This window comes from Scophthalmus maximus, chromosome 5 (genome assembly GCF_022379125.1).
Source record: "Scophthalmus maximus strain ysfricsl-2021 chromosome 5, ASM2237912v1, whole genome shotgun sequence".
NCBI lineage: Eukaryota > Metazoa > Chordata > Actinopteri > Pleuronectiformes > Scophthalmidae > Scophthalmus > Scophthalmus maximus.
Genome location: NC_061519.1, coordinates 23785031 through 23812653, shown reverse-complemented (window position 1 = coordinate 23812653; position 27623 = coordinate 23785031). Strand labels below are relative to the sequence as shown.

At 45.8% G+C, this 27623-nt stretch overlaps 1 protein-coding gene across 2 annotated transcripts in view; it reads left to right on the top strand.

Moving 5' to 3' along the window:
- The window catches only part of st6galnac3 (ST6 (alpha-N-acetyl-neuraminyl-2,3-beta-galactosyl-1,3)-N-acetylgalactosaminide alpha-2,6-sialyltransferase 3), a 63924-nt gene that overhangs the window by 19360 nt on the left and 16941 nt on the right, over nucleotides 1-27623 (top strand). For both annotated transcript variants that reach the window (XM_035634779.2, XM_035634780.2), the window contains 2 exons: nucleotides 543-737; nucleotides 6421-6830. In XM_035634779.2, coding sequence (XP_035490672.1) covers nucleotides 543-737; nucleotides 6421-6830 — 605 coding nt within the window. The remainder of the gene's footprint in view (nucleotides 1-542; nucleotides 738-6420; nucleotides 6831-27623) is intronic.

The window sequence follows — 27623 nt, the reverse complement described above, 5'->3', positions numbered from 1 at the left end:
ATTGCTCCAGATGTTTCCACTGCCCTGCCTCTCTGCGGCTCGGTCGTTTAAAAACAAAAAAAAAAGAAATGTTAAGGGTGTAACTCGTGCCGTGACTCACATTATTGCATTTCGAAGCCGTCCCATAAGTTACAGTGTGATAAACACATTCATGGGGTCCGTAAAACACATAGAAACAAATGTATCTCATAACCTTTAGGCACAAAATGTGTGTATTATAAATCATTGTTATTAAAACTGTACAACAACAACAGAAATCGTCTCGTTTTTTCTCTCGCCTGGTCGTTACATTTGCAGTTTCACACTTTATTTGTTGTTTTCATGCAGTGTATAGTTATTTATTACGCACTAAATTTGCTGCCACCCTCCACGGTATTTGTCAGACGTGGTCGATGTCGAAGCTGCGAGGCCTCTGTCTACCTTTTTGTGTTTTCTCCTCTCTCAAGAAATGAGACTGGCCTGAACACTCCGTTCCATTTGGTGATGTCAGATGCATTTTTCCCGTGACCCGTCTTACGTGCGCTCCGTCTCTCCCTCCGCAGAGGAAGTCGTTGATCGCCACCAGTCTGATCGTGGCGGTGTCGCTCTTCGTGGTCGCGGTCAACTACTCGGAGAAGCCGTACTTCCTCCTGCAGCCGGTTTTCGGGCAGACGTTCAGCGGCCACTGGATGTTCTCCAAGCAGCCGTACAAGGCCTTCAAGCCTCACCTGGGCTACGTCAGCATCCCCACGCAGAAGGTAACGGGACACTAAGTGCACACACACACAACACACGCAGACGCACTGTACATGTTGTCAGACTGGAATTTGGGAAAATGCCCGTAAAGTTGGGTCCAGGCAATTTACGGAGTTTGCCTGAACGCAGCAGGAGACTGATTGACAGACTGATTTGCAACATGTACGGACGAGTGCGAGTCTGGAAGTTTTGACCCTAATCTGACAACAACATTTGCATCATTTAAATTGTACCGTTTGTATAGTTTCTTACTTTGCATCTCTGATGAAATCGTTTTTCCACTGTGCTCACAGATTAAATCATCAGCATTTATTCCTTTTGTAATATTTGTCATATGACAGTTTGAGTGTTAACTTCATACACAGGTCACTTCTTTTTTATGGTGCATTCATATCCTCCATGTCTCCCATTACAGTTAGAGTTCAAGTTTGTTTGAAGTTTCATGTTTATTGCATTGCTATCGCACTTTCAGAGCAAAACCTTTTAAATCTTGCCCCGAAGTGCTTCGCAAAGACAAACGGACAGTATATATGTATACGTATACAAGCATGAAGGCAGATGTTGTGGAACACAATCAAGATTAAAATCAAATTTTCTAAACTCTTGGATAAGAAAGAAATCTTGGAAATCCTTTGGAATAGCTGGCTCAAGACGTGAGGAGTGGCCACGATAATAAAGGTGTATTCAAATATCCCTCATAATAAAAAGCACAGCACGTCCCTTGAAGATTTAAAAAAAAATAAAATTCATGATCATATCAGGTTTTCACGTGACTGATCTGAAGACGCCTGCTTGATGTCTCTCATGTACAGTGTTTCTATGTCATTTCAAACACCCAACTCCGTGATCCCCTTCGTCAATCCTTGCCTCAAACAGCTCTGCGCCGTATATTCCCCGCACAGTTTATGGAAATTGAAATATCAAAGCGTTTTTTAATTCCCACCCCACCAAAGTGTAAAAAACAAAAACAAGCTGTGTACTTGTTGTCTGGGGAAGGCAACCGGTGAAAACCCAAACGGTGCCGGTATTTGTTTGGATGCTGAGCGGTCGCACTCGGGAAAATCACATATTTTTTCCCCGCCGGCAGCGATGCATGATGCAACATTTTGGGCTGACAGGGGAAAACCAGGATTGTGCTTTCACTTCAGGTGATGATGCATCGAGTGTTGGAGTTGCGATGGACGCAACGGCCCTTCACGAGGAGTGGATACCTCTGTATTCAGCAGGCGGCAATTGGCAGATTAATGTGGAGCGCCGTCCCCTCTGCCTTTGGAGAGCCTCATCCGAACAACACGGGGCCCAGAGGCAATCACGGCTTACGCCCGCCTCCGCGCCTGCGCCGCCTCCCGCCTTCAGACGAGCACGCGTAAATCACTGCCCGCTCCGCCGCGGCCATTTGTGCAAGATCGCAGCACAAGACTGGCGGTTGTCTGCAGAGCTAGGGCCTCTTCTCCGCTCAGATTAGTCCACCGGTGAGCTGGGGCGGTGGTCGGCCCCGGACGAGTCAGAAGCGCTCCCCACACTTCTGACAGAGAATGGCCAGAATTGTGGAGGTCCGGTCAGGACGATGCTCTTGCGCTGGGTGTCGTGGGTGATTACGTCGCCGGTCCAATCCTGCCGCGCGGGCTGCCAGCCTCTGTCAGCCGCGCGGCAAACACCTTCAGAAGCATTAATATCTCTCGCGGGCCAGCGAGGCCTTTCTCACCTGATCCGCACCGAGGCGTCATTCGAGGTGTTACTAACCACTGGCGAGCGTCATGTATAATGCATAACCCCCGTGGCACGGAAATGGAAGTGTGCCTTATTTTCCTCTTTTGATTGAGTCTGTCTCCAGGTGTGATAAATTGCTCCGGCTCCGCTTTTCAGGAGAAATAGAAAACATTTGTCTCGTGGCACTTTGCATTCATACCTCTGGTCTGCCGCAGCCGGAGGAAATTCTGTATTTTCATTTATCCCTGAAAAACGTACAGGGCCATTTGAAATGTGCACGCTATCCAACGCGGAGGGGAAGAGCTCCTATCTTTGGATTATTTCAATGCCAAATATTCTATTCCTTCTTACCCATTGCTAAGTCCTTCGTCACATCTAATAAGCCAGTTTCAAACTATGATTTTCAAAAATCTGGTTGCAACCGTTAATGCTCGAGTATAGTTTCTGAGCCAGCGGAGGCTCCAGTGATATGTAGATCAGTTGCGATGACGCCTCTGTTGTTGACTGATCAAAAGCTTTAAACTGTGTAACCAGAAAATCCCTGAGCTGCAACATGACGCAGGGACCGAATGATGACACTGGACTAACCTGTAATTTAAATATGTGGCTTTGTTTTATTTACTGTATGCAGTGCATGTATGAATGTATAATTTATTCATGCAAAACATCTGACGAAGCCAATCTGACCTTCATTTTAATTGACTGGCATTACATTTTTAATAATCGGTATATTTGTTTCTTCTCACGTCGCTATTAACCGTGTTTAACAGATATGTCCACCATATTTACCTCATACAAATACGTAATATATTTGCGGTGGGGTCCAGCGGCTTCCGCGTGTTAATATTTTAATATCTAATCTCTGTGATGATATTCAGCTCTGGACCTGGACCACCAGCCATCCCTCGGAGTCGCGCCGCCAACTAAAATGAGCTGCAAGCTTTTGCTAAATGAATTCTTCCGAGTTTTCTGAAATGGCATTTCAGTCATAAACTTAAATTTTTCTTGCTTGTGAATGTGAATTCCCCGAGAGGAGCATTTCGAATGAGTCACTTGTCGCCGTGCCGACAGCGTACAGCTAATCAATGACATTCTGAAACAGACGGATGTTTCGGGCATCTTAAACTGGGATTTGAATGCAATAATGATTAATTAATCATCTTTAGAGCATTTTAATGAACGTCGAGGTTAAGTTCACGTCCGAGTGCTGTAATTTAATGAAGTCCATGTCCCCGGAATTAAGCCTGCCTTTTAAATAACCCACTTTATTTTCCAACACACTCATGCATTACAATCTGAGGCCGGGAGATTTTGTACTTATCAGAGAGTGCCAAATTTATTGGGATGATAAAAGTGCTCTCCGCGTGCGATTACGACGCGCCACGCTGGAACCGCGCCGCCGTGAATATATGAAACTGAGAATGCGACTCGCAGCTGAGTGGAGAGGGGGAGGCCGTAACATTTTTATTGATTCACAGGATGTAAAATTCATGGATCTGTCGGCGGCTGGATTCCTGTCCGACGGTAGCCACTAAATAACAACGCTTCGGTTATTAGATAAGCTCCTGTACACTTCCTTAACGCATGTAAATGTGATTAGTGTTCAAGGGGAACCAATAATGTTCACTGTCGTTTTTTATTGCTGTGACTGTAAACTATTCAGACGCCTGTTTTTTAAAAAAAAAAAAATCTTTGTAAAACAGGGACTTGGCGCTGCTTGTGTACAACCTCCCTCTCTTATCCTGTGGTCACTGGGCAGCTCTCCGTCGCGCGGGCTAGTGCCTTGCTCGGAGGCTCGAACCCACGCGTCTCCCGCGCCGCTGGCCGCCCAGCGTCTTTTTCCCCAGACCGAGAACCCGGCCGATCTGTGCGCGCCGAGAGGCGTGGTGGAGTTATGGGACGGCCTGGGGGGAAGCGGGCGAGTGATGGACGAGCCGCTGACAGCTCAGGGCTGCGGTGATGTGTGTCTCAACCGCCCAGTAAATGGCGAGCGACCGGCCTCGGTCCGGGGATCGCTTCTTGAACCCGTGATTGAATCCATTCATGGGGGGGGGGGGGTTCTCACACGCAGCCCCCCCAGAGAAGTTCGGGAAAATGTCCGGGCTTCTTGCTTTGGAGTTCGGGCTGCAACTGACGATTGTTTTCATTATCGATTCATATCCGTCGATCATTTTTTTCTCGATTAATCGTTTAGTTGTTTGGTCCATTGGATGATGTCAAATCATCGTTGAAACTGTCGACCGCGTTTCCCCGCCCAAGGGGATGTTTTGCCTTGTCCGCACACCAAAGATATTCAGTTTCCTGTCACAGAGGAGCAATGGAACCAGAAACTATTCACTCTTAAGAAGCTGAAATCAGAGAAGTTTGACCTCCATTAAAATGGATTATGCGATTATCAAAACAGTTGGCGATTAATTTAGTAGGTCGATTACCAATCGACTAACGGTTGCAGCGCCACTCTGGAGTAATTCCAAGAAAGAAAATCCACAGTTTCCTCCGCAGCAGTTGATCCCCGGCCTCCTCTCCGAGGATATCGTCGTGCGACTGCTAATAAACCAAGTTGTCGTGATATAATCAACTGGATCGTCTTGCGGGATCATGTTCGCACACCACACAACTCGCATGCTGTCGATTAGAAGGCCGAGGGAGAGCTTCACCTCCTCTACCTCAACATGTGGCCGGGAGGCAGCGCAAAACGCAATTTGTATTCCAACCGGTGACGACCCCTTCTTCTTCTTCTTCTTCTTCTTCTTCTTCTTCTTCTTCCCATTAAGTGAATGATCAAACGGGACACGGGCCGTTCTCTTTTCCAACTATTCATTCACTTAAGTAAGTTTAATCTCATCAAAGCAAACCAAGCATATTATCTTAAATGAGGTAGATCTCATTACAGATTCAGACGGGGCTTCCTCTTCTTCTGCTGTCCTCCTCCTCCTCCCTCTGCAAAGTGTAGCTAAGAGCTGTTATTGAAGATACATTACCAAAAACCCCTGGCTCCAGTGGAGTATAATAAAAAGAAAACAAATATATATATATATACAGTAAGATGAATTCCTGGCTTCTCTGCCCTGCGCTGTTGCAGTAAGTCTCTCTTGTTGTAACGCCGAGGTCCCTTATTCAATTAACCTAATCAATGTTAGCTCTGGGCACAGTGACATTAATCTTAGGGAATAAAAGGAAATTATATAGGGCCCATAAAACCCCAATGAATATTTTTATATCTAATTACCAAATGCATTTCATTTTATGCCCTGATCACACAGAGCTCGCCAGAACTTCACTTTAACATCATTGCGCGCGTGCAAAGTGTGTCACAGAGTACAACACCGCATAAAACACGAGAGGCCGTATATCAGGAGGGAAAAACCACACTCGGGTCGCCACCGTTCAGCGTTTCTAACAGAATCTTAATTAAAAGACGAGAGAAAAACATTACTTTGAAACTCTGTCCTATTTTTTTTTTTTTTTTTTACACTCAAGGTGTTAAAAAGATCCTCCATCTTTAAAATGAATAAATAATAAATTTAAGAAAAGATTTAATGCTTTTTCTCAAATAATCATAGACAAATAACTAAGAGTACAAATTGACCTTAACATTTTACTTGACTATGCACATTTTTATGTCTTTGTGTATTTTTTAGGTTTAGGTTTTGTGTTAAACATGTCGTCCTCGTTACAGCACACACAACTTCACTGCCATACATATTTCAGGTATTGTGGATTTTGAATGACAGCTAAATGGAGTCCGTGTGTGACACCAACTAGTTATTAACATGCACAGTAGATCATGTAGCAGATTATTTTGGGCTCTGATAAAGTCGTTTGGGGAGCAGTTCACTTTCTAGTACTGAGCTTGCTCTGTGTGCAGAGAGGTTCCAGAAATACAGAATAAACTCAACACCTCTTTGCCGCAGTTCTTTCAAATCTGAACATTGGTGCTACATGAATATGTTTCCCCCCCTCCCCCCCTTCCAGCCCCTGAAGCTGCACTGCGAGCTCTGCAGCATCGTGTCCAGCTCGGGCCAGATGTTGGGCCAGGCGGCCGGCGCGCAGATCGACCGCTCGCCGTGCATCTGGCGCATGAACAACGCGCCGACGCGGGGATTCGAGCAGGACGTGGGCCGGCGGACCACGCTGCGGGTGGTCTCCCACACCAGCGTCCCCCTGCTGCTGCAGAAGCCCCAGCACTTCTTCGGGCAGGGCAACGACACCATCTACGTCGTGTGGGGCCCGCTGCGGAACATGAGGACGGACGGGAAGGGCATCGTGTACAACATGCTGCGGCAGGCCGCCGAGAGCTACCCGCAGGCGCAGATCTACGTCACCACGGAGGAGAGGATGAACTACTGTGACACGGTCTTCAAGAAGGAGACGGGCAAAGACAGGTGAGTGGCGTCTCGCAAATGTGTTGCCCGTGTTTTTTGGCACAGCGGCACAGCGGCGCAGCGGAACCGCCGCTGCGCGTCGCTGACCGGATATGATATGTAGGCCTTTGGCGCCGGCTGAGCCGTTCGCCGCTGTGATATCGACCTTATCGCGGCTGACGGTTCGCCCGACGCACCGGGCTTTCCTTGTCTCACGCTCTCCCTTTCATGAGGCGTTGTCAAAGTCAGTTACCCAGCTCTCGCTCTGAAGAGCCTCTACACGGCAACCTTCCAAAAAATAAAGAGGACGCTTTTATGCGGAGCCTCAGAATCACGCGTTGCCTGGGTTTTTTTCTTCGACACCAGCCAAATGCTGGTCAGGGGGAAAATCTTGTTGATGAAGTAGCCGGATTCTGGCAACTCCAGCAGCAGCAGCAGCAGCAGCAGCAGCAGCTGGTATCACAACTTCTCTAACAGCGTCTCGGCACATTTTGAATGAGTAAAAACCAAAAAAAACCTCTTTTAACTTCTTAAGAGGATTAACATGTCCGGTAATAGGCACAGCATCCATTCAATAACCGGGCGCCATTGTCTCGCTCTCATTCAGGACGGCGGGGCTGACACGGAATTTCGTGTAAGAGCGCCCGTGTTCGGCCGGGCTCAGCTTTTCGCCCGAAAAGGTCCACGGAGCGCAGATAGAGAGACGTGGGATTAAGGGGGGGGGGGGATGCTCAGGGAGAGAAAACTCATTACAGGGACATAATGTGTGACGTGGGTCGTAACAATGAGCGCTGAGAGGATTGTCTCCGTGTCTCTCCGCCTGTCTGTGCTGTGTGTTTCAATGTGTTTGTCCACAACCTTGTTGCACCTTTTGAATCAGCCTAGAACGATTTGAATATGTAACCTCGGGGGGGGGCAAGCTTGTCATTGTGTCGAGCTCATGCACTTTTGCAAAGAAGCCGCGCAGCGAGACTCTCCTCGGCAGTCCGCAGCCATACGACACTCAAATCTAAAAATGAATGAGCAGCGCAGCGCGTGTCGTGCTGCCTTCAATGTTTCATCCAGGATTTTGGAGGCGCGACCCGACTTGCAGCCGTTGAACTCCCCGCATTTGCTGCACTCGTCGCCGCCTTCATGCATGTAGCAGGCGCCGTTAGGTTGCGTTGACGCGATCCTCCAGGAACCGATGAGCAGAAGCGGAATGTCCCTTTTTCTCACGGGTACCCAGGAACACTACTCTGGCAATAATATATCATATTTTATATTTAATATTTTTTTTATATTAAAAAATATATATTTTTAAGTCTTTTAAAAACACTTACTGCCTTTAGCCTGGATTTTGTGTGTTCACTGCTTTTCTGTCAGTGCTTGATGTACAGTACGGTGTGTGGGTTGATCATCAGCCAGTAATTTAAAAACACCAAATGTAAAAAGGGTCCGTCAGGAAATTAAAAACTCGAGCTTTACTGGGTCAACGTGGGGTAAAGATAGAGTCAACTCGCCAAGAAAAAAACAGTTTACAGTTTGCTTCCTGCCTGTTTTTGGGGGGGGGGGGGTGCAAAATCTTCTCGGCTATCCCAGTGTATAGAGAAAAAAATCAAGAGCTGCTTAAAATCGGTTTGTGTTATAGAAGTGGGACACAGTCAATTACTGCACTGTTGCTCTGTGTTTCTTCCTTAAAGGAAATCAAGGGAGCTGGAGGAAAATTAAAATGGATGGTCCTAATGAAAAACAACTCCGGCAACACCTCAGAAGAGCGCACACAAACAAGTGCTGCAAAAAACAACATGTTTTCTCTTCGTGAAGTGTTATTCTGAAGTCGGTGTAATTGACGAACCTCGGGGGGCAAAAAAAACGATTGGATAATTTCCCCGAGGAACAAAATAACAAAAGTTCAGAGTGCAAAGAAAGCAGAGTATGAGAATATGTGTGTGTTTAATGTCATGCCACGACTAAGTAGGTCTTCTAAATCACAATAATGTGAAAGGAGTAGGGCTGCAACTAACGTTTATTTTCATAATCGATTAATCTGTCGATTATTTTCTCTATTAATCGATTTGTTGTTTGGTCCATAAAATGTCATTATTTCTTTTTTTTTTAAGTCAATCATGTTTCCCAAACCCCAAGATGTATGTTTTAGTTTTGTCCACACACCAAAGATATTTAGTTTACTGTCACAGGGGAGCGAGAAAACCAGAAAAAATCAGAGAATTTTGACCTTTTTTTTCATAAAAACTACTGATGAACCGCTTAATCAGTTATCAAAATAGTTGGCATTTCATGTAGTAGTGGGTTAATAATCGATTAACTGTTGCAGCTCTATAGTACATGAGTTCCAAAAAAGTGAACTTCTTACCTTCCAGTTATTGAAAACCGAGAATCATTTCATGGACAGAATTCTGTAGGAAAACATCTGTATTTACGCATTTTCAAACGAAGATGTGCAACGTCACCACGACGACCTGGATTCAAATCCAGCCAGAGGCCTTTCTCTTTCTCTTTCTCTCTCTCTCTCTGCCCCGATCCATCCTGTCGTCCCCTTCAGTGAGCTGCCGCCCGAGAAAGGAGCAAAACATATCTAAAAAGAAGCAAACAGAAACAGAAACAGTTGGATCAATAACAAAGCCCCGAGACAATGAAAAGTGTGACTAGACCTCGAGATGCCGACGTCTTCGACAGCCCGCTTAAACCCGTGTAATTGCAACACTTGCAGCTGAAAGTTTGGCGCCGGCGCCCGAATCTCTCCCCCGTTATCAGCTCTACCTCCTGAGCTGCAGTTGTTGGCTGTCGGACGAAATCGGCGCCGGGCCTGTTAGCAGCAGCAGATAACAGAGCGCACAATGACACAGGACTTAAATCACGTTGTCACTCTGCAGCGCTGCCACCTGGGCCTGCGGGACCGGGGGTCTCTCCGCTTCCCAGCCAGCTGCTCCCTTCACGCTGTGTGTGTGTGTGTGTGTGTGGACGAAGGATGAAACAACATTCCTGTTATACGCTTGTTTCCCATTCCATACAATCAGGACTCTTCATCTTTAGAAAACTTAATTTCGCAATTTCCATTACTGGTAATATTCTTTATAGCCTGACTTTGAGGCGTTATGCTTTTGGGTTGTCCGTCCATCCGTCCATCCGTCCATCCGTCCATCCATCCATCCATCCATCCATCCGTCCGTCCATCCATCCGTCCATCCATCCATCCATCCATCCGTCCATCCATCCATCCATCCATCCATCCATCCATCCGTCCATCCATCCATCCATCCATCCATCCATCCGTCCATCCATCCATCCATCCATCCATCCATCCATCCATCCGTCCATCTGTCCATCCATCCATCCATCCATCCATCCATCCGTCCATCCATCCATCCATCCATCCATCCATCCATCCGTCCATCTGTCCATCCATACATCCATCCATCTGCCTGGGCCATTCTTGTGGAAGTGATATCTCAGGAAAACCTGCAGGGAATTTTTATTACATATGGCCCAAATCTTCTCATGGACTCAAGGATGAAATGATTAGAATTCGGTGGTCAGAGGTTAAAGGTCAAGGTCACTATGGCCTTGCAAATGGGGCCACAACCCGATGTTTCATGTTAATTATGAGGAAAATACACACATTCTTTCATCGTCCTCACTTCATACTGGATATTGCACGAGTCTGGACGGACACGGATGTAAACTGACAACACGTGGGGAAAATAGGGTTGAGGATTCTAGCTGGAGCTGAACGCAATATTTTCGGTCAGAGTTAGAACCACTTCACTGTTTCACATTAAATATTTCCTCTTTGGTGATTCTCTGTGCAACAGGATTTGATGTGTTTTAAATATAAAATCGGATGGCAGTTGTGGGTTTGCTCACCGTTCCCACACTGTCTCAGGATAACTTTGACTTTGATTGTTCCTTATTTAATTCGGAATATTTCACTTAAAGCAACCTTAACAATCACGTTAAATGCAGTACAATGATGAAAACATATGGAAGAGCTTGTTCAAATGTTTTGAATCAGACACTACTTATAATTGCTTGTGTTCTTCTAATTCTACTGTTATTTTATTGGCACATTTTGGAATTGAGTCAAACAAAAAACTGTCATTCAACTGTTTCATCCCTCTCATTCGAAGGACAAAAGCGCCAGCTAAATGAACGTACGACAGCACATTGTAATGTAATGTAATGAGAGACATGACCCGTCTTGCCATTTGACTCCAGCCGAGGGAACGAAATGCCCTCAATGTCATCTCGACGCACAAACCCGTAAACACCCACGACACATCGACAGTCACTTCTGCAGTCAGAGGAAATGTTTGTCGCGTCGTCCCAGTCTTTGTGCTCAACACACGTGTCCTCGTCCACGTGATAAAACATGAAACACAAAACAATATCGGGGGGGGGGGGGGGGGGTCTGCTCGTCAAACAAAGGCACGCATGGTCAAACATCTCCGCAGGCAAAGTGTCCTTTATCTCACGCTCGTTCACTTCTTTCCCCCTCAATTGTTATGCAAATCGTACAGCATAGAATCAAATCAACATTTATGTATTTACATAGGCTTAATGGTGTCACATCGGTTTTCCAAATATTCAATCTGAGTGAGTAATTAAAACATTGACAACACGCGGATATTATCCTTGAACGGCTCGGACGGTGCCTCCGGTGGAATAACATTCAGACGCAGGAAACCCCCCCCCCCCCCAAAAAAAAATAGGATATTTCGTCTGCAATATATCATAAGCGGTGAGTCGGTCTCATCACAGATGAACCAAATAGCGGTGGCTGTGTGCTCTCGTGGGCCCCCAGAATATGTGGCAAGCTTTTTTTTTTTTTAATCTCTTGTTATTAGAGTGAATGTCACAGCTGTGTAATCATGCTTCATAATCCCCAGCCCGTCCACTTCATGTGAGTGTACGTGCCCCCGGCGCCCCGACGCTCACTCATGCCCCGAAAAGAGTTTTGGTTTTTAAAAAATGAAAACATCATTTAGTCCAACGGCCTCTCGTGTCACAGTCACAGGCGTGAGCTTCTGTTCGCGGACATTCGCGGACGTTCTCCCGGCCGAAGTCGCGTGCTGCAGATCGGGGGCGTTTTGTTGTCGGCTTTCTTGAAAACCGCCTGAAGCGGCTCCAGACAGATCGGATCGGAGGAGACGGAGGAGGAGACGGGTCATAGTGTGTTTTAACCCCTGCAAGTTTTGAGCTTCGTGTCATTTAATTTTCGCACGGCAGAATTCATTTTCGCGTCCTTCAGAGATGCAGTTATCGGTGGCGGAGGTGCTTTGCACAGCTTGTGCAGCGGCTACACTTTCTTAACTGAAGCCAAATGGATTCAGCTATGTTGTAAAAGTTTGACGCTCACGGACAATACGGCGCCCCAAAGTCGCATTGCAGCAGTCGTCGAGAGCGTTTGTCTTTTTGCGCAGGAAATTGCACCAGATCATCACAGAGGAATCGATTAGCACTGAACGCATGAAGCCAATCTCACCCTGGAGGGACGGGATTACCTTCCTCGCTGCATCCGCACGTCGTTGTGCTTTTTTTTATGTTATCACACTTTTGAGAAGTGTGATGTTCCGTACAAAGCAGATGGGAAATTTGACATTTTGCAGGGTTGGGACGGTAAGTCGGGGTAAAAATAAAAGTGCTGAATGCCAAATTGGCTACAGGGATGCCGACCATGCCCCACAATCATTTGGCTATTCAAATCACCAGGGGTGAGGTCGAATTGTCAAATCGGATCAGGAAGTTTCCTAAATCTCGGCGCGACACCGCGGTATTTGATCGGCAGCCATGATGAGAGCTGATCGGATTCTCTGAATGCACAGGAAAGGAGCTTCAGTGCCTCCTATCACATCTCCTCCAGCACAGGGTACACTGGAGCTTTCTTTGGGAGAGTAAGGAGATATCGACGCCCCACAATTCATTGCGGCGGCGATATTTAACGTGACGCACGGACGTAAGCGATCAGTCCGAAGTGGAAGAAGTAGAAGGGTGTGAGTGTGACCCGGATGAGACGCGCGTCATCATGTACGTCACTGTTACGTATGAATCATTTGCATCTGACGTCACACGGCGGCAAAACATGATGGATGGAGCCGCCACGCACGTCGACAACATCCGCCGTCGCGTGACGACCTAGTTTAGTGAAAGTCGAGTCGGATTCCCTGAGCGGCGCTTTTCCTAATTCCTGTCAGTCGTCCGTCACACCTTTCCTTGGCCTCGTGGCGTTTTCCACCGAGGCCAAGGAACAGCAGACAGGAAGAGACGACAGGAAGGACAAGCCGACCTCACCCCTGGTGGGAGCAATGAGAAACAGCTGAGAACAGCAGCAGTAGTCGGTGAAGACAAACTTCTGAAAATGGATCTAAAGCAACAACAGACTTGACTCGGATTAAGTCAACGAGGGCAAACTAACTCAGGAATACTGATCTCAACATAACTCCGCTTAGAGGCGGTCGACAAAGACAAACTGCCTGAAACAAACAGAGAAATGCCAATTTCAGAAAAGTAAATATTCTCAGCTAATCTGCAAGTCTGTTGAGTAAAAATCCCACAAGTCCAAAAAATGCACACAAACCACGGACGAATCAAAATCACTGGAAAGTGATCGGTCATCATTCCTGCAGGATCCTGAATGGGACCAAAATAATGTACAATACAGTGACGATTAACAAACCTCTCAGTCCATGCGGGAGATTATTCCACTGAAAAACTGCATTCTAACTATTACCTTTTCATTTTTACTAAACAACAAAATATTTAATCAGACAGATTTCCTCACGGCGTTCGTGTGTTTCCCTCTTATTCCTTCACCGCAGCTCAAAATAACACGAGCAGACCGCGGCGACGCCTAAATTGAAAATAAGGACTAACGCCTCTGATGTCTTTTATTAGAAAGATTATCCACACACCGTTAAACATTTCCCCACGATTATAAATGAACATTTCAGTCGGATTAACCTGCAGGTATCAGCAGTTCTCCTCGTATCATATTAAGCACTTTATTCACGCCTCTGACGATGTTGCGTGTAATTAACTGCACCTCGTTCAAAGGAATGCAACTCGCCGCCCGGTAGAGGGGGAAAAAATGAAACGAGGAGATAACTGAGCCTCTTAACAGCCAGCTTCATTTTGTACAGTATATTCAGCATGGGCGATTGTTGGGCTCAGTGGAGACAGATAGCTTAAAAACATATCTCGGGATATGTTAAACTCGCTTTAATCGTACGGGCGTCAGAGGCGTAGGAGCAGAGGCTGGGGACGAGGGGGCCGAGGGGAACCGTGGGGGCCGAGGGGGACCGAGGGGGCCGAGGGGGACCGTGGGGGCCGAGGTGAACCTTGTACGAGCGTCAGAGGCGTAGGAGTAGAGGCTGGAGATGAGGGGGCAGAGGGGAACCGTGGGGGCTGAGGGGAGTTGAGGGTGACCGAGGGGGCAGTGGGGGCCGAGGGCCAGACTGTGACAGACGGAAAAACGCCGATCGCTTCGTTGATGCAATCTGTGTCACAATGTGATTGAGAGCAGACACCGGCTTCAATGTCAGACGACTCCCCACCTGAGCGCAGGCTTGGGCGGGGGGGGGGGGGGGGGGGCGTCGTACGTGACAGTATCTGTAATTACTTTGTGTATCGGATGTCAACAGGAGACAAGGGTGCAGATACAGTAGCTCGAGCGTCGCTGTCTGCTCGTGTGGGAGATTGAAACGCCGTTTGCGCCGCCGCCACAAAACTTACTTTAATTTCACGCTTATCACGACAAGTCGTTTAAAGAAAAAAAGAGCGGGGGGGGGGGGGGGTACCTTTGTGTTTCTCACTCCACACGGGGCCGTAATTCAATGCATCCAGCATCGAGAATCAGCACCGAGCGCGTCGCTCTCCAATCCATGACCAGGAGCCTGTCGCTGAAAGCGAGCGTGTAATGACATTACACTTTTGCGTCAAACGCTTGTAATTGCTGTGAAATCATAGTATTGAATGAATCCACTGGAAAACACCGGCGTTCTCCGGGGTGCCACGTTCACCGGGTCAAAACCGAGGGAAGTCAGACGAATAGGAAGCAAAGTCATCGGCGGCTGCTCCCAACGGAGGAGAGAATCGACGACTGGTCGTTTCCCTGTGTTCTCGTTGTGACCTCGTCTGAGAGCGAAATTAAATGCGTTTTGTTGTTTTTTTTTCAGAGTGAGAGAAGCCGAAGGCGAAGAGCAGTCTCCCTTAAAGCCCATTTGCATTTATGTCCTAATGATGTAATGACTCTTGGAGGATGGATACCAGAAAGAGAGGGGGGTTTAATCACAGCCTCCATAAAGTATATATATATATATATATAAACAACAACAACAACAACGTATGGTATATCCATCCGGCTCTGAAATGAATAACGAAACTTATAGAATAGAATAAAATGGAATTCACACAAATCAGACGACAGTTGAAAAGAGAATTAGATTTTAACAAATATGAACATTTACAAACAAGATAAAGTAACAATAATATGTACAGGTGCAAATAAAAAAATAGTGAGGTAGCTTCTTTTATTCAAGCTGTCTGAAAGCAAGTCAAGCTTTTCTTTATGGATCATTTTGACGCTGTCAACTAAATCGGACCGATATGTTATTTTGGGGGGCCGATGACGATATGGATATGAGGAAGTACAAGATTTCTGACGCATCGGCCGACATATTTTAGATAGATTTTTAACTGCCAATGACTCCTAACATGTCGTTATCAAACCTTTATGGTAAAGAAATGTAATTGCGACTTGATATTTTAGTTTAACCATAAACTTGACCATAAATAACTATAAATAAAAAGAAAACACGATTACAACCAACAATATAGAATTTGAATGAAGAAAATAAACAATTTATGTTCAATTCACAGTAAACATTAGCGCTGATGTTTGCGAAAGGCGAAAGGCTCATATCGGCCGATATTATCGGGCCTTTGTAATGTGTTCTTTTCTGCTCTTCCCACATTTCATACCTGAACAGATGTTTCATTCTGGATTGGACGAAGGCAAATCACTTACATACCACCAACAATTTTGTCTGCAACATGATACGTATTTGTCACCAGCTAATTTTTAGAGATGGACGTCTTGGCTCGTCCTTTGCCTTTTGAATATAACGTCTGACTCACATGAATCAGTTATTCTAGCAGCTGGAGCAGTACCGCAGGTGGACGTGCTCCACGGCTTCACTTGGGCGAAAATCTCCAAATCGCTCGCGTCGCGGCGCGATCACATGTGGCAACGCGGACATCTCAAGAGCCCCATTAGATCAAACGCCTGTTGTGGCGCCGGAAAAATAACAACCCAACGGAGATAAAATAGCCTGGTAGCACCGAGCCCCGCGGCGTGTCAGTGTGTGTTAGGACTACGTCTGTGCAACAGTGGGACCCAGGCGGTTTCCTGCCTATTTATGCTTTTTCTATAAGATTTTTATTTTGTCTTATGAAAAGGGCTATATTGTGCACATCCAGGCATGAGAAGAGGAAAGCATTGTTTGAAGTCATAGGAGAATAAAAGACAAGTAGCACAAAATCGATGCAGTGGAATATAAAGTAGGCCATTAAGAACCGTACCAACAACAAGAATAGTAACGTATTTGACAACAACATATATTAAATAAAATGCTTAACATGCTTATATAGATGTTTCTTCTTACGTGAGAAATTCTCTGTTTGCGAACTGAGATCTTTGGGTTATGAACAGTTGATCAGACAAAATCATCTGGGCCTTTAGAAAATGTAAAAAAAAACAACAACTATACAATTGTCAGACTAACTGAGGACGAACGTACAGTGTCTGCTGATTGCGGCCCTGATTACAACTGTGATTCATCAAGGATGACAAAATGAATCATCCGTCCCTAAATAACGAAAGACTGAGAATGATATTCGCAAGGCAATATATAAAAAATAATTTCCTGCGATACTAATGGTCTGTTAATGTTACAGTTCGCCGGCCAAAAAGCCATTGATGTGACTTCGACTCGGAGCCATTGGCTGGTTCATCCCGGCGTGCGTGTGTGTGTGTGTGTGTGTGTGTGTGTGTGTGTGTGTTTGTGTGTGTGTGTGTGTCTGTCATATCTTGGGGATAGCTTGTCCAGTTGGGGACAGAGCCATGTTATGGTTTGGGTTAGGAAAGGTAGTAGTTATATGTTGGGAATTAATGCAAGTCTATGGAATGTCCCCAATAGTGGCCTAGTGTCGTGTGTGTGTGTGTGTGTGTGTGTGTGTGTGTGTGTAGTGGCGTGAAGGTGAGAGCCTGAGAGTGTGTGAAATGTGGAGCGCGATGTGGTCAGGCATGAGTGTTTCCCCTCTGTAAATTTTTACCACTTGGCCCTCTTCCTCTTCCTCTTCCTCCTCCTCCTCCTCCTCCTCCTTCCTCTCCGGCTCCCCCTTCTTCTTTTCCCTGGCCGGTGTTTGACATCTTAACTGCAGCAGGTGCTGAAATTCCACGTCTCCCGACAGGGCGGATAACTTCCTCTCTCTAAATACATGTCTCTCAGATCCCCTAAACACCTCCTGACTTAAAGCAGCATCTTCTCTAGAACAGTGTGTCCGTGCTCACCGCACTGTGCCACCGCAGTCAAATAAACGGCAAAAGTTGGGCCCCAATACTTCCAATGCTTATCGGTCGCCGAGCCAGACGGAGATGGATCTCCTCTCCGCGTCCCGAGAAAGAAGAATGAGTTGCACGCGTCCGCCCGTCGGTGATGCTCTGTTTTATGTGGTTCTAAATTGGACGTGAGCCCGTCGCTTCAGGTTACAGTTGCGAGGCGCCGTGTGAATAGGGAGGCAATCACCTCTTGGCAGCAGCCGTATTAAAATCCCGCTTCTGAAATTGTCGAAGCCCCTCGTCTCCCCCACCAAACAGAGCGACGCCTGCTCGAGGGTTTTCTCAGCCAGCGACAAACGATACAGAGCAGCTTTCGAGGTTCTTTTCAATGAGCCGCGTTGCCGCTTCACATTGTGGGATTGACTTCCAGACGCCTCGACACACAACGATAATCCCAGTAATCCCAGACAGAGACTGACAGTGCACTTTCTTTCCCTTGACAAGTCCACTTTATTCATATTTATACTATTTACAAACTAGACTGTGCTCTGAACAATATTCTCCATAGAGACTGATTAAAGTCATTTGAACTACTTTGTATATTGTTATGAATTACACCGTGGGGTGATTGAGCCCAGTTTTTTTCAGCCTTTATTTGAGTGTAGAGCTGCAACAGTTAATCGATTTACCGATTAGTAATCGATTACTAGATTAATCGGCAACTATTTTAATAATCAATTCATCGGTTTAAGATTTTTTTTATGGGGAAACAAGTAAAAATTCTCTGATCTCAGCTTCTTCAATGTGAATATTGTCTGATTTCTTTGCTCCTCTACGACAGTTAATTAAATATCGTTGGTGTGTGAAACAAAACATCATCTTGGAATTTGGGAAACACAATCTTAATTTTTCACAATTTTATGGACCAAACAACTAATCGACTAATCGCGAAAGTAATGGACAGATGAATCGATTATGAAAGTAATCGTTAGTTGCTGCCCTATATTTTTGTGAATTGCCAAATTAGTTATTAGCAGATCATTTTTTGCATTGTACTCATGGATGTTCAAGATATCTATCGACCAGTATGTCGAGGAAACTTTTGGAAAATATTAATTATTTTCAGGGAGAATTGAGGGACACGGGAAAAGTGTCACTGAAAATTGAATGGTGTATCGTGTGTGTGTGTGTGTGTGTTCAGATTTGAATTGTGAACGATGAATACACTTCAGACACACAGCCGGAGCACGTGAACGGATAAGGGGATAAGGAGATATGACATTGTGTAAATGTGTCAAATTACAGAATGTGTGATGTGTTGAAGGAAGAGTAATCGCTCCATTATTCCTGCAGTCACGCCTTTCAGATTTCTGATTTGTGTGCGGCATCATTTAGCCTCTTCACAATGTGGTGGGATGAACATGGAAATGTAAAAATCATGGTGGCGTGCGCGCTGTAAGTCCTCCTGTACATCCAGGGGCTGCGCTGCATTGTCGGAGCGAGAGGGGTTTTTGCATATCGAGGTCGTAACACATTTCTGTGCGAGCCACCGTAAATCTCCTTTACTGTAGGGGGGGGGGGGGGGGGAGCTCAAGAGGAGCCCGAGAAGTCGGGCAGAGCCTAATAGTACCGTGGTGATTAGACTTCCTTCTTCACGGGATTACTCCCGGGATGTGTAGCTCTCTCAAGGTGTGTTCGCCGGGGGAAGAGGAGGCTGCTCTCCGCTATTCAGCAGCGCAAGTGAGATTAATTGATTATTGAGCTTCGGAATCAATGATAATAAGTAGTTCTGTGTGTAATTCTCGGCTCTCCGTCTTGATCTTTGTCTCTGGAGAAATCTCCTCGCGTTGGTCCGCATCTGTTTTTGCCAATCCTTTTTTTTCCACTCCCCCGGCTCTCGGACAAGGCATCCCATCAACATGTTGAATAGTTCTACTTCCTGTGTTTGTTTTTTGTTTTCTCTTTCTGTGGATTCATAAAACAATGGCCTATGTATATGCCGAACCGATTCAGGCTCCTGCTCACCTCCTGTGACCTTCCATCATTCGTTGTTCTGCCTTTTTCTACCAAAATAAATCTTCACAAATGGTCTGCAGCTCTCATGGACAGTGTGTTGTTTGTTTGTGTGTTTGTTTGTTTGTTTGTTCGTTCGTGAGGCCTGGTGAATGTCATGGTTAAAGGAACCCGAGAGCACGAATCAGGAGGCAGATGTGAGAAGAAAAAACAAGGACACAAAAATCCAAGCAGGCGAGTAGAAATACAAAGGGTCATTCAGGGGAGAATCAAAGAAACACAGAAAAAACCTCTGGAAAGCTGAGGCGCATGGCACAGAGACGACGTGGCAGACAGTTAAAGGGGCAGTAAGCGATTCTAAAGCAATACACGTTTTTGTGAAAACATTTCTATTATTTCCCCACCGTCCGTTAGCTGTCGCTTTTATGTGTTTCCCCCCTGGCTCCGTAAATCGGAAGGGGGGGAAAATGGTGCGGACCGCACCACGCAACGCTGCGAGTGCAGTTTGAAGACGACACTCGTCGCCACCTTGAGAGGCGTGCCGGACGGGTGGCGCTGCGACTCCGCGGCCTGGTGCCGCACCGGAGGTCAGGGGTTCGCGGCCCGGGCCAGAGCAGCAACATCGCAGCGACAACAAAGAGGGAAGCAAGCCTTCTCCAGAATGGCCTACTGCCCCTTTAAAGAAAACGGACACGTACAGATCCCAATCTAATAGTGCTGTCGAAAAATCTTGTTGCCTGCGGCAGTGCAGCGACAATAAAGACTCGAATGTACAAGGGAGCCGGCGGCGAAGAAGACGCACAGGTCAGGTGATGCCTCCGGTGGTAAAGACAAGCATCCGAAATGGCAGCAGAATCAGAGCGCGTGTACGCACAAACGACCCGACTGAACGAATTAAAGGACGAATGAGCAGCGCGACGCCCGAGACTGTGCGACAGCCGAGGGAAACGCGGCGCAGCCACGGACGGCGCTCGCGGCGTTCAGCCTGTTCCTCCTCGTGCTGCTGCCGCCGACTGGAATTGGCCGAGATAAATGTCCCAACCTGCGTGAGACACTTGATGCTCACTCTGAATAATGCATAAATGGGACTTCTTCTCCTTAAGCAAAACAAATGTTGTTCGCTCCCGCGGAGCGAGTCAAGGCCCCTGCTCGGGTCGCGGGCAACGGTGGGATTCCGTTTCCTCGGGGCTGTTTGTCAGAGATTTGAATAAGTGGAGCTAATGGGCTCATGAGACTATGAAGTCGTGGTTTCTTCCTATCCAAAAAAAAAATATCGTTCTCTATGAACTGTTGCATGGATGACACCTGAAACAGAATTTCCCATTGCTGAAAATGGTTAGCCTTTTCATTTATCAATGAATCACACCAAAAAAAAAAAATTTGCGAAACCAAAATCCGTTCGTTCGATAGACCGCGACAGAGATGAAAGAAAAGCAGAAAGTCTTCCAGTGAATTCTGGCATTGATCCACACTTTTCCTGAGTTTATGATCTCAATCTCTCTAGTTTCAAGTCTTCTTCAATACAGCACGATGTTCATTTCGCAAAATTGGTCAAGCGGACGATAAAGCACCGTAGCCTGGACACGGCGTGATTGACAGCTGGTCCGCCCAATCGGACCCCACCGGCCAATTCACGCGAGGCTGCAAAAAATGCGAAAACTCGGGATGAAGCACTGCTTTTCGACAACTGCAGTGGCGCGGCAGTGTTCAGAGGACGGCCCTCCCGTCTGCAGGAGCGTGAATATGGAAGCAAATAAGAGACATAAGTCTTTGAACTTTAACAGCCACTGAATACCTAATATTGAAATATTTTATTTTGAAAAAATGTATCTGAATTTATTTGTTCGGAATTTCACCTTCAGCAATCAAATTTGAGGGTGTGAATATTTAACTTGAATTTTTTCGATCTGAATTTGAGCAATCGAAAAATTGTAACTTGAAATTCTTGAAAATCTGAATTTTTTTGTAAATGAAGACCGAAGTAAAATAATTTCAAAAAGGTGAATTCCACACAAATTAATTCAGATACATGTTTTTCAAAATAAAATATTTCAATATTAGGTATTCAGTGGCTGTTAAAGTTCAAAGACTTATGTCTCTTATTTGCTTCCATACGTGAAATCTCTAACTCGAGAGATGAGGTGTCGCCTGGTGCTCTGGATGTTGTCTCAGAGCTTATTCCACAACAAGACACTGAGAGAAAGAAAAAAAAACACAAACGGCACAAAGCGGCGAATGGTGAAGATGCGCAGATTACTGGCACGCAGCTATCGACAACCATAAACACTGAAATGAGTCGAACCCGAGGTAGGAGTGTGTCGTTCCAGCTCGTTGATTAGGGATTAGAGCGTCGCAGCTATAGAGGCCCCCTAAAATGTAAATATGCTCAGCGTGTGTGTGTGTGTGTGTGTGTGTGTGTGTGTGGTGCGCTCACTAATCTGGCATTGTCTTTTTAAAATGAGAGACGGGGGGGGGTTTACATAATCAGTTTGAAATATCTGCCAAGTTGTTTCAGACAAAGCGGGAGAGACGTTCGCTTTGAAGTGTTGAGACGGGGAAATGGTCTGTGGGTGGTAACCGTGTGGAACAGCCATCAGACTTGGACTCACTGTTTTGAGGGCAGTTGAGTGCAATCAGTCAAACTCCAAAAGAATTAATGGCGAACGATATTACAAATCCTGCCCATATTATTCTGCCACGGATAAAAAATATGGTCCTTTTCTGCTCTGGGCTGTCGAAAAATTAGGGAACATCATTTTTTTTCTTCTTTTTTCAGACTTTAGCTCCTTTCATCGGGGCTGACGGCTCCTTGCACCTGTCTGCGTTTGGGGGGGGAGTACGCAGGGAGTTAATTATGATTCATTGTCCGAGCCGTATGCAGCACTGTAATGAGTTTCAATCCAACACTGAATGGCTCTGATTTATGAATAATAACGAGGGGTGTTTAATGTCGTGCGAGGAGGCGGGCGAGATCAAATCATGCATTCATTTTGCCCCAGGACGTAGAAGAAGAAGAAGAAGAAGAAGAAGAAGAAACGTTGGTTGTAAAACAAACAGCTCAGGCAATTCATTTTTTTTACCTTACATCTCCAGAAGAGGAAAAAGACGTGTGTGCGTGCGTCCGCCTTCTGCTCAAGTGTTCTTCCCCAGACTCACTGGGCTGCTGTGAAATTCATGAGAGAAAACTGCTGCGGCGGCGGCGGCGGCAGCGGTGGTGGCGGTGGTGGTGGTGGTGGTGGCGGGCATGAAAGCATCAGATGCCTTCTCCTGCTCTGAGAGAATAATTTAAGTGCCGCTTGCCAGGCGGAGATGAGATCAGTGGGAACCCCTCGCCGTGAGCTCCATGCACATCTGGGGGGGGGCGTAAGGATGCAGGAGGGGTGCGGGCCGGTGGTTACGTTATTTTTTCGGCTCCTGCTATTCAGCACCATCTGGAGCCCCGTCGTTTGGGTGTTTGGGTGTTTTTTTTCTGTAAATGCGACTGGGGACGAATCTGCGGGCGACCGCCAGTCGAAAACACTGACACGCGGCAGAATCGCTCCCCTGTCGCTGGTTCCAGGGTTTTGAGTAAAGGAAGCTTTCCTCCCCTGTCAATTGTTGACTGCACCGTATTTAAAAGTGTAGCATCAGCGCGACATTTGCACAAGTTCCATAAAACATGAAGTTAGTTTTGAAATCGTCATGTTAGAGACAAGCTGCAAAGGGGCAGTAAGCGAATTTGATGAGTGCGCTTGTTTCTCTCTTTGTTGTTGCGAGCCCGCGACCTCAGATATGGGAGGCCGACGTGTCTACATACACCAACACTGCCCCTTTAACTTGTGTGTTAATCACGATTGTGCTCGCACAAAATGAATGCATGGCGGTGACTGTACAGGACAAGAATAAAGCTGGTGATACTACAACGCACCATGTTCTACGCTTATTGACGTGGTTCAGGCTCAGGTTTAAAACGCTGGTTTCTGCGCTTCATTTAAAAAGACGGAAAAGGAAACATTAATGAGGCGTGAAGAAGGAGAAGGACCTTCAAGGTGACGGGCACATCGTTGTATCAGAAACATCAGCCGTTGCCAGGCGTGACGGAATCTGGAGTGTGGACAGACGCTTAACCTTCATCATCAAACCTTTTTAAAAATCTCACACCTTTTCTCTTCTGCAGGAGATGGCGTTGTACTTTTTGCCCTAAATTATTGGTTGTATTCCACCTTTGGAAAGAAACATTGTTCGCACGGAACAATGGAAGAGGGATCTCGCTTCAGGAAAAAAGGCTGAGTAGCGATGAAAGTGTCGCCCAATAAATGCCTCAGCAGCGGCGGCAGCACTTTGAAGCCGTGGCATTTTTCCCGGGACACTTGAGGGAATAAGTTTCTACTCGACTCGGGCACTTTCGTTGCATCACGGTTCGTTGTGTCATGGTTTTTGTCAGCACAGAGTCCCCCGCTCGCCGCCTCCTGGTCTCCATCATCGCTCAAACGGGGCAGAACTTTGACCGGCGGCCGCAGCCGGATCACAGCACCCGGGATCCTGCAGTGGATTCTTCTCACCGCGCCAACACGCGTGACTGCGGCGTCCACGGCGGCCGGCTGTTTTGCGCCGGGGCAATCGGCCTCCGCGCGGGGAGGCAGAGCCCTCTCCGTTCCCTTTTTTTTTTTTTTTTTTTTTAAAAATACCAGCCCCCTGCCCTCTGTCCTCGCGCTGCGCTCGTACATCGGCATCCGCGTTCAGGAGGACAACAGGGCCATTAACTCGGGGGAGAGGGGCCGGCGGAGAGCGGAGGGTCAGAGCGGAGAGAGGAATGAACCGAGCGATAGGGGGAGGAGGAGGAGGAGGAGGAGGAGGAGGAGGAGGAGAGGAGCGGAGCGGAGATTGAGTGTGAACAAGAAAAGTGGAGAAGAGAAAAAAAGGCATTGCGAGAAGGAGAAAATTTGAAAACAGCCAAGAATATTGAACCAGAAACAAAGAGATTCCCAAGAGGATTAAAATCCAATATCACCAGAGCCTGAAGGACTATATGGTATAAAGGACTAATCCCCAAGAAAAGAATAGATTATATAATAGAAGAGAAAGCAACTGAACAAACTTCCTTTGGGCATTTGTTTTTAGTTTTTGGCTATGAAAGGTAAACTGAAGCAAACTGAAACAATTCCGAAGACAGCATTACTTACATTTCATTATAAAAAATATTGATTATGATCAATATTGAAGATGGTTAAAGACAAAAGAAAATCATCAACTGAAATAATCTTGAAAGAATCCTGTAGTGGCGACGTTCCAGAGTTTCTTAGATACAGCCTTGTTTCGGCAGGAAGCTCTCAGAAAACGTATGTCTGGATGGAGATGACGGATGGACGGAGGGATGAATTCTAACGTTTTCTCAAAGATCTGACGACAACAATCTCGTTGTTATTAAGTGATCTCTTATTGGTGTTTTGTTTGGCCTCTTCAGCGATCTTTGAATCTTGGCAACTCTTGGATTGTTGGCTCGCAAACTTTTTTACTCACAGTTAAGGGATGACATCCACTGCCTGGATGCAGAGCGCTAAAAGAAAAGTAGAAGACTTTTCCCTCCATAGCTTCTGCCCAGGTCGCCACCGGTCTCTCTTGCCTGCCGCCCCCAATCGATTCCATTAAAAGCTGCACGCGGTCTGGAGATGATGGAAACGGTAGATTGGTCCTCCTCCTCCTGCAAATCCAGTCACCATATTCCACGCCTGATGTCCCGGCCGCCTAATAACGCACCCACCCACGTGTCCTCAATTGGTCTTGGATTCCCCCCCCCCCCCCCGGGCTCTGGCAGTATCCCGGTCCATCTGGAGGGTCTAGCGGCTCAGGGAGAGAGACCCAGAAACAGGGACAGCGGGTTCCTAACCCCCGATGCCACCAGATGATCCCAGACTTCGTACTGGAACCAGTACACCAAATCCTGCAGGAGAATTTAAGTCCAAAATGGACGTTGGTTTTACCGTAAGATATACGGAACCGATGTGTTTGGTCGGCCATGCGTCCCTCAGTCAATCGGCTCACCGACCTGTTCCAGCCAGAGCTCCAGAGAGAGGCATGGGAGAGGAGAAGATTTAAACCTTCCTCAAGATTTTTGGTTCCAAAAATATCTTCTCACGGATATCAGAACATCAAATGAAAGTGTCAACTATGGGACCGTTAGCAGATATCAAAGCAACGACCTTCCTCACCTTCCGTCGTACTTATTCACCGTCGTGCCTGTGGCAAAAAATCAACTGGAGCTTTTCGCCAAAACAAAACCCCACACCTCATTTCCTCCCATGTTTTCCAAAAGCTATAGAGAAAATGAAAACAGCAGAGCCGTAGACCTGGAGAGGATATTTGATTCAAAGACCCCTGTGAGCTTAATATCGCCATATTCAATAAGCACAAGGCATACTGTTCTGTACAATAGAAACTGAGCGTACAGTGGAGAGTCTTTAGATTGGTCTGGTTGTTTTTTGTGACTCAGCAGTGTTTAAAGGATGAAGCTGCGTATTCTTCTGTGCCTGTGTCAACACAGACAAAAAAAATTGTCTCTAATATTTTCTTCTTTTTTTTTACATAATAGCTCAATCCTTTCAATGTAGTTTTTTTTAGCAAATGTTAAAAAAGGTTGAAATAGTGTATTTTTGGAGACTTGCAGCTGTAGATTAACACACTTTGGTGGCATATATTTCCAGCATATTTCAAATACTATTTTTGAACAACGGGTTCTATTTGGCATAAAGGAATAAGATATCAGCCTTTGACAAAATACTTGTGTTTGTGTTTTTAAAGTATACAGCAGAAAGGGAAATAACACGCAATAAATGGTCCATCCTGCCCGGAGTCGAACCGGGTGTGGACAAGTAGAAAAATATACATAATCATCATTGAGGAGTAAAGTCACAAATGACCTCTGACAGTGACAGTTTCACAATGTTTAGAGGAAACAGACCTATAGGAGTACTCTATATATATACTCTACATTGTACTGTACGTACATGTGTTGCAAGAAACTCCCGACTGGAACTGGAATTCCGTCCTGGAATTATTGCGACGTTGACAGAGATGTAGTGTAAAAATATTGATTCAGCAAACTTTCAAAGCCAAAGTCAGTAAAGCTTTGTAGCTTCATGATGACAATGGTAAATATAAATGTGGATAAACTATGGACAGCTGTCATTGTTTCTCTCCTTCACTCGGACTTCTTGGTTCCTCGGTGCGGCCTCGTTTCCGTTATCTGCAGCTTGTATTATGTGTTGATTGTTGCAGGAGCTTTTCTTTCTTTTCAGTTGTGTGTGTGCGTGTTAACCAAGTGAAAACCATCATCTGTTTCTGCGGGGTGAATGCATTTGGGTTCCACTTAACGTGATTATTCTCTGTGGGAGACAGTGAAATATGGGCAGAGTCACAATTTCATTTAAAAAATATATATATATGGAAAGATTATAACTAGTGTCAAACTGAGTTGCATCCAAAGATTTTAGAAAAGCTGCATGTGGAGCAAAAGCTAAATCCCCCAAAACTGCCATTGACATTGTAGCTCAAAAGAGGATAGTTGTTGCATGACAAAAAGAAACAACTCACGAGTAATCTCCATTATTTAATGTTTCATGTGGTTGACCCAATGGAAGACCACAAACCCAATTAATATATTCATCCATTAAAAAGACATTGAATACCCTTCGGAAATGAGAAGAAAAGGAACCTGTGGACTATTAGTTCTCTGAAAATCCAACGAATAGAAAATATCCCCAAATTCAAAGCAGAAATTTGAATCTGCACAAAACAACAAGGACAAGCGACGACACGCCAAGAACATGAAATCGGCCACTTAAAAAAAAATGAAATTAAAAAATGGACACGAACATTGAACCTTGTCTTTTATCAGCTTGAATATTTTACTTTAAGCACAAAGACTCTTTTTTTTCTGTTGAATACTACAAAATAATAATGAAATTTCTTCAAGGCTTTTGACCTTTGAGGATTCACGACCCCGTCGACCAGAAAATGAAAAAAGCTTCCTTTTTCTCATGCAGAAGCACGGAAGCACTGCAGGAGCTGGAAGCTTTAACAGTATTTGTTAAACTGTGGGTAGGTTTAGGTCAGATTTATAAACGCAGTAGGATCAACTTTTTAGTACAACATACAGTATTTACAATATGCATATATTTTGGCTTGTGGAGCTGTTGAACTGCATTGCGGTATACTGTATTAACAGCTGTTCCTATTATTTTGTCCTCCCCTCTCAAATCATTGAG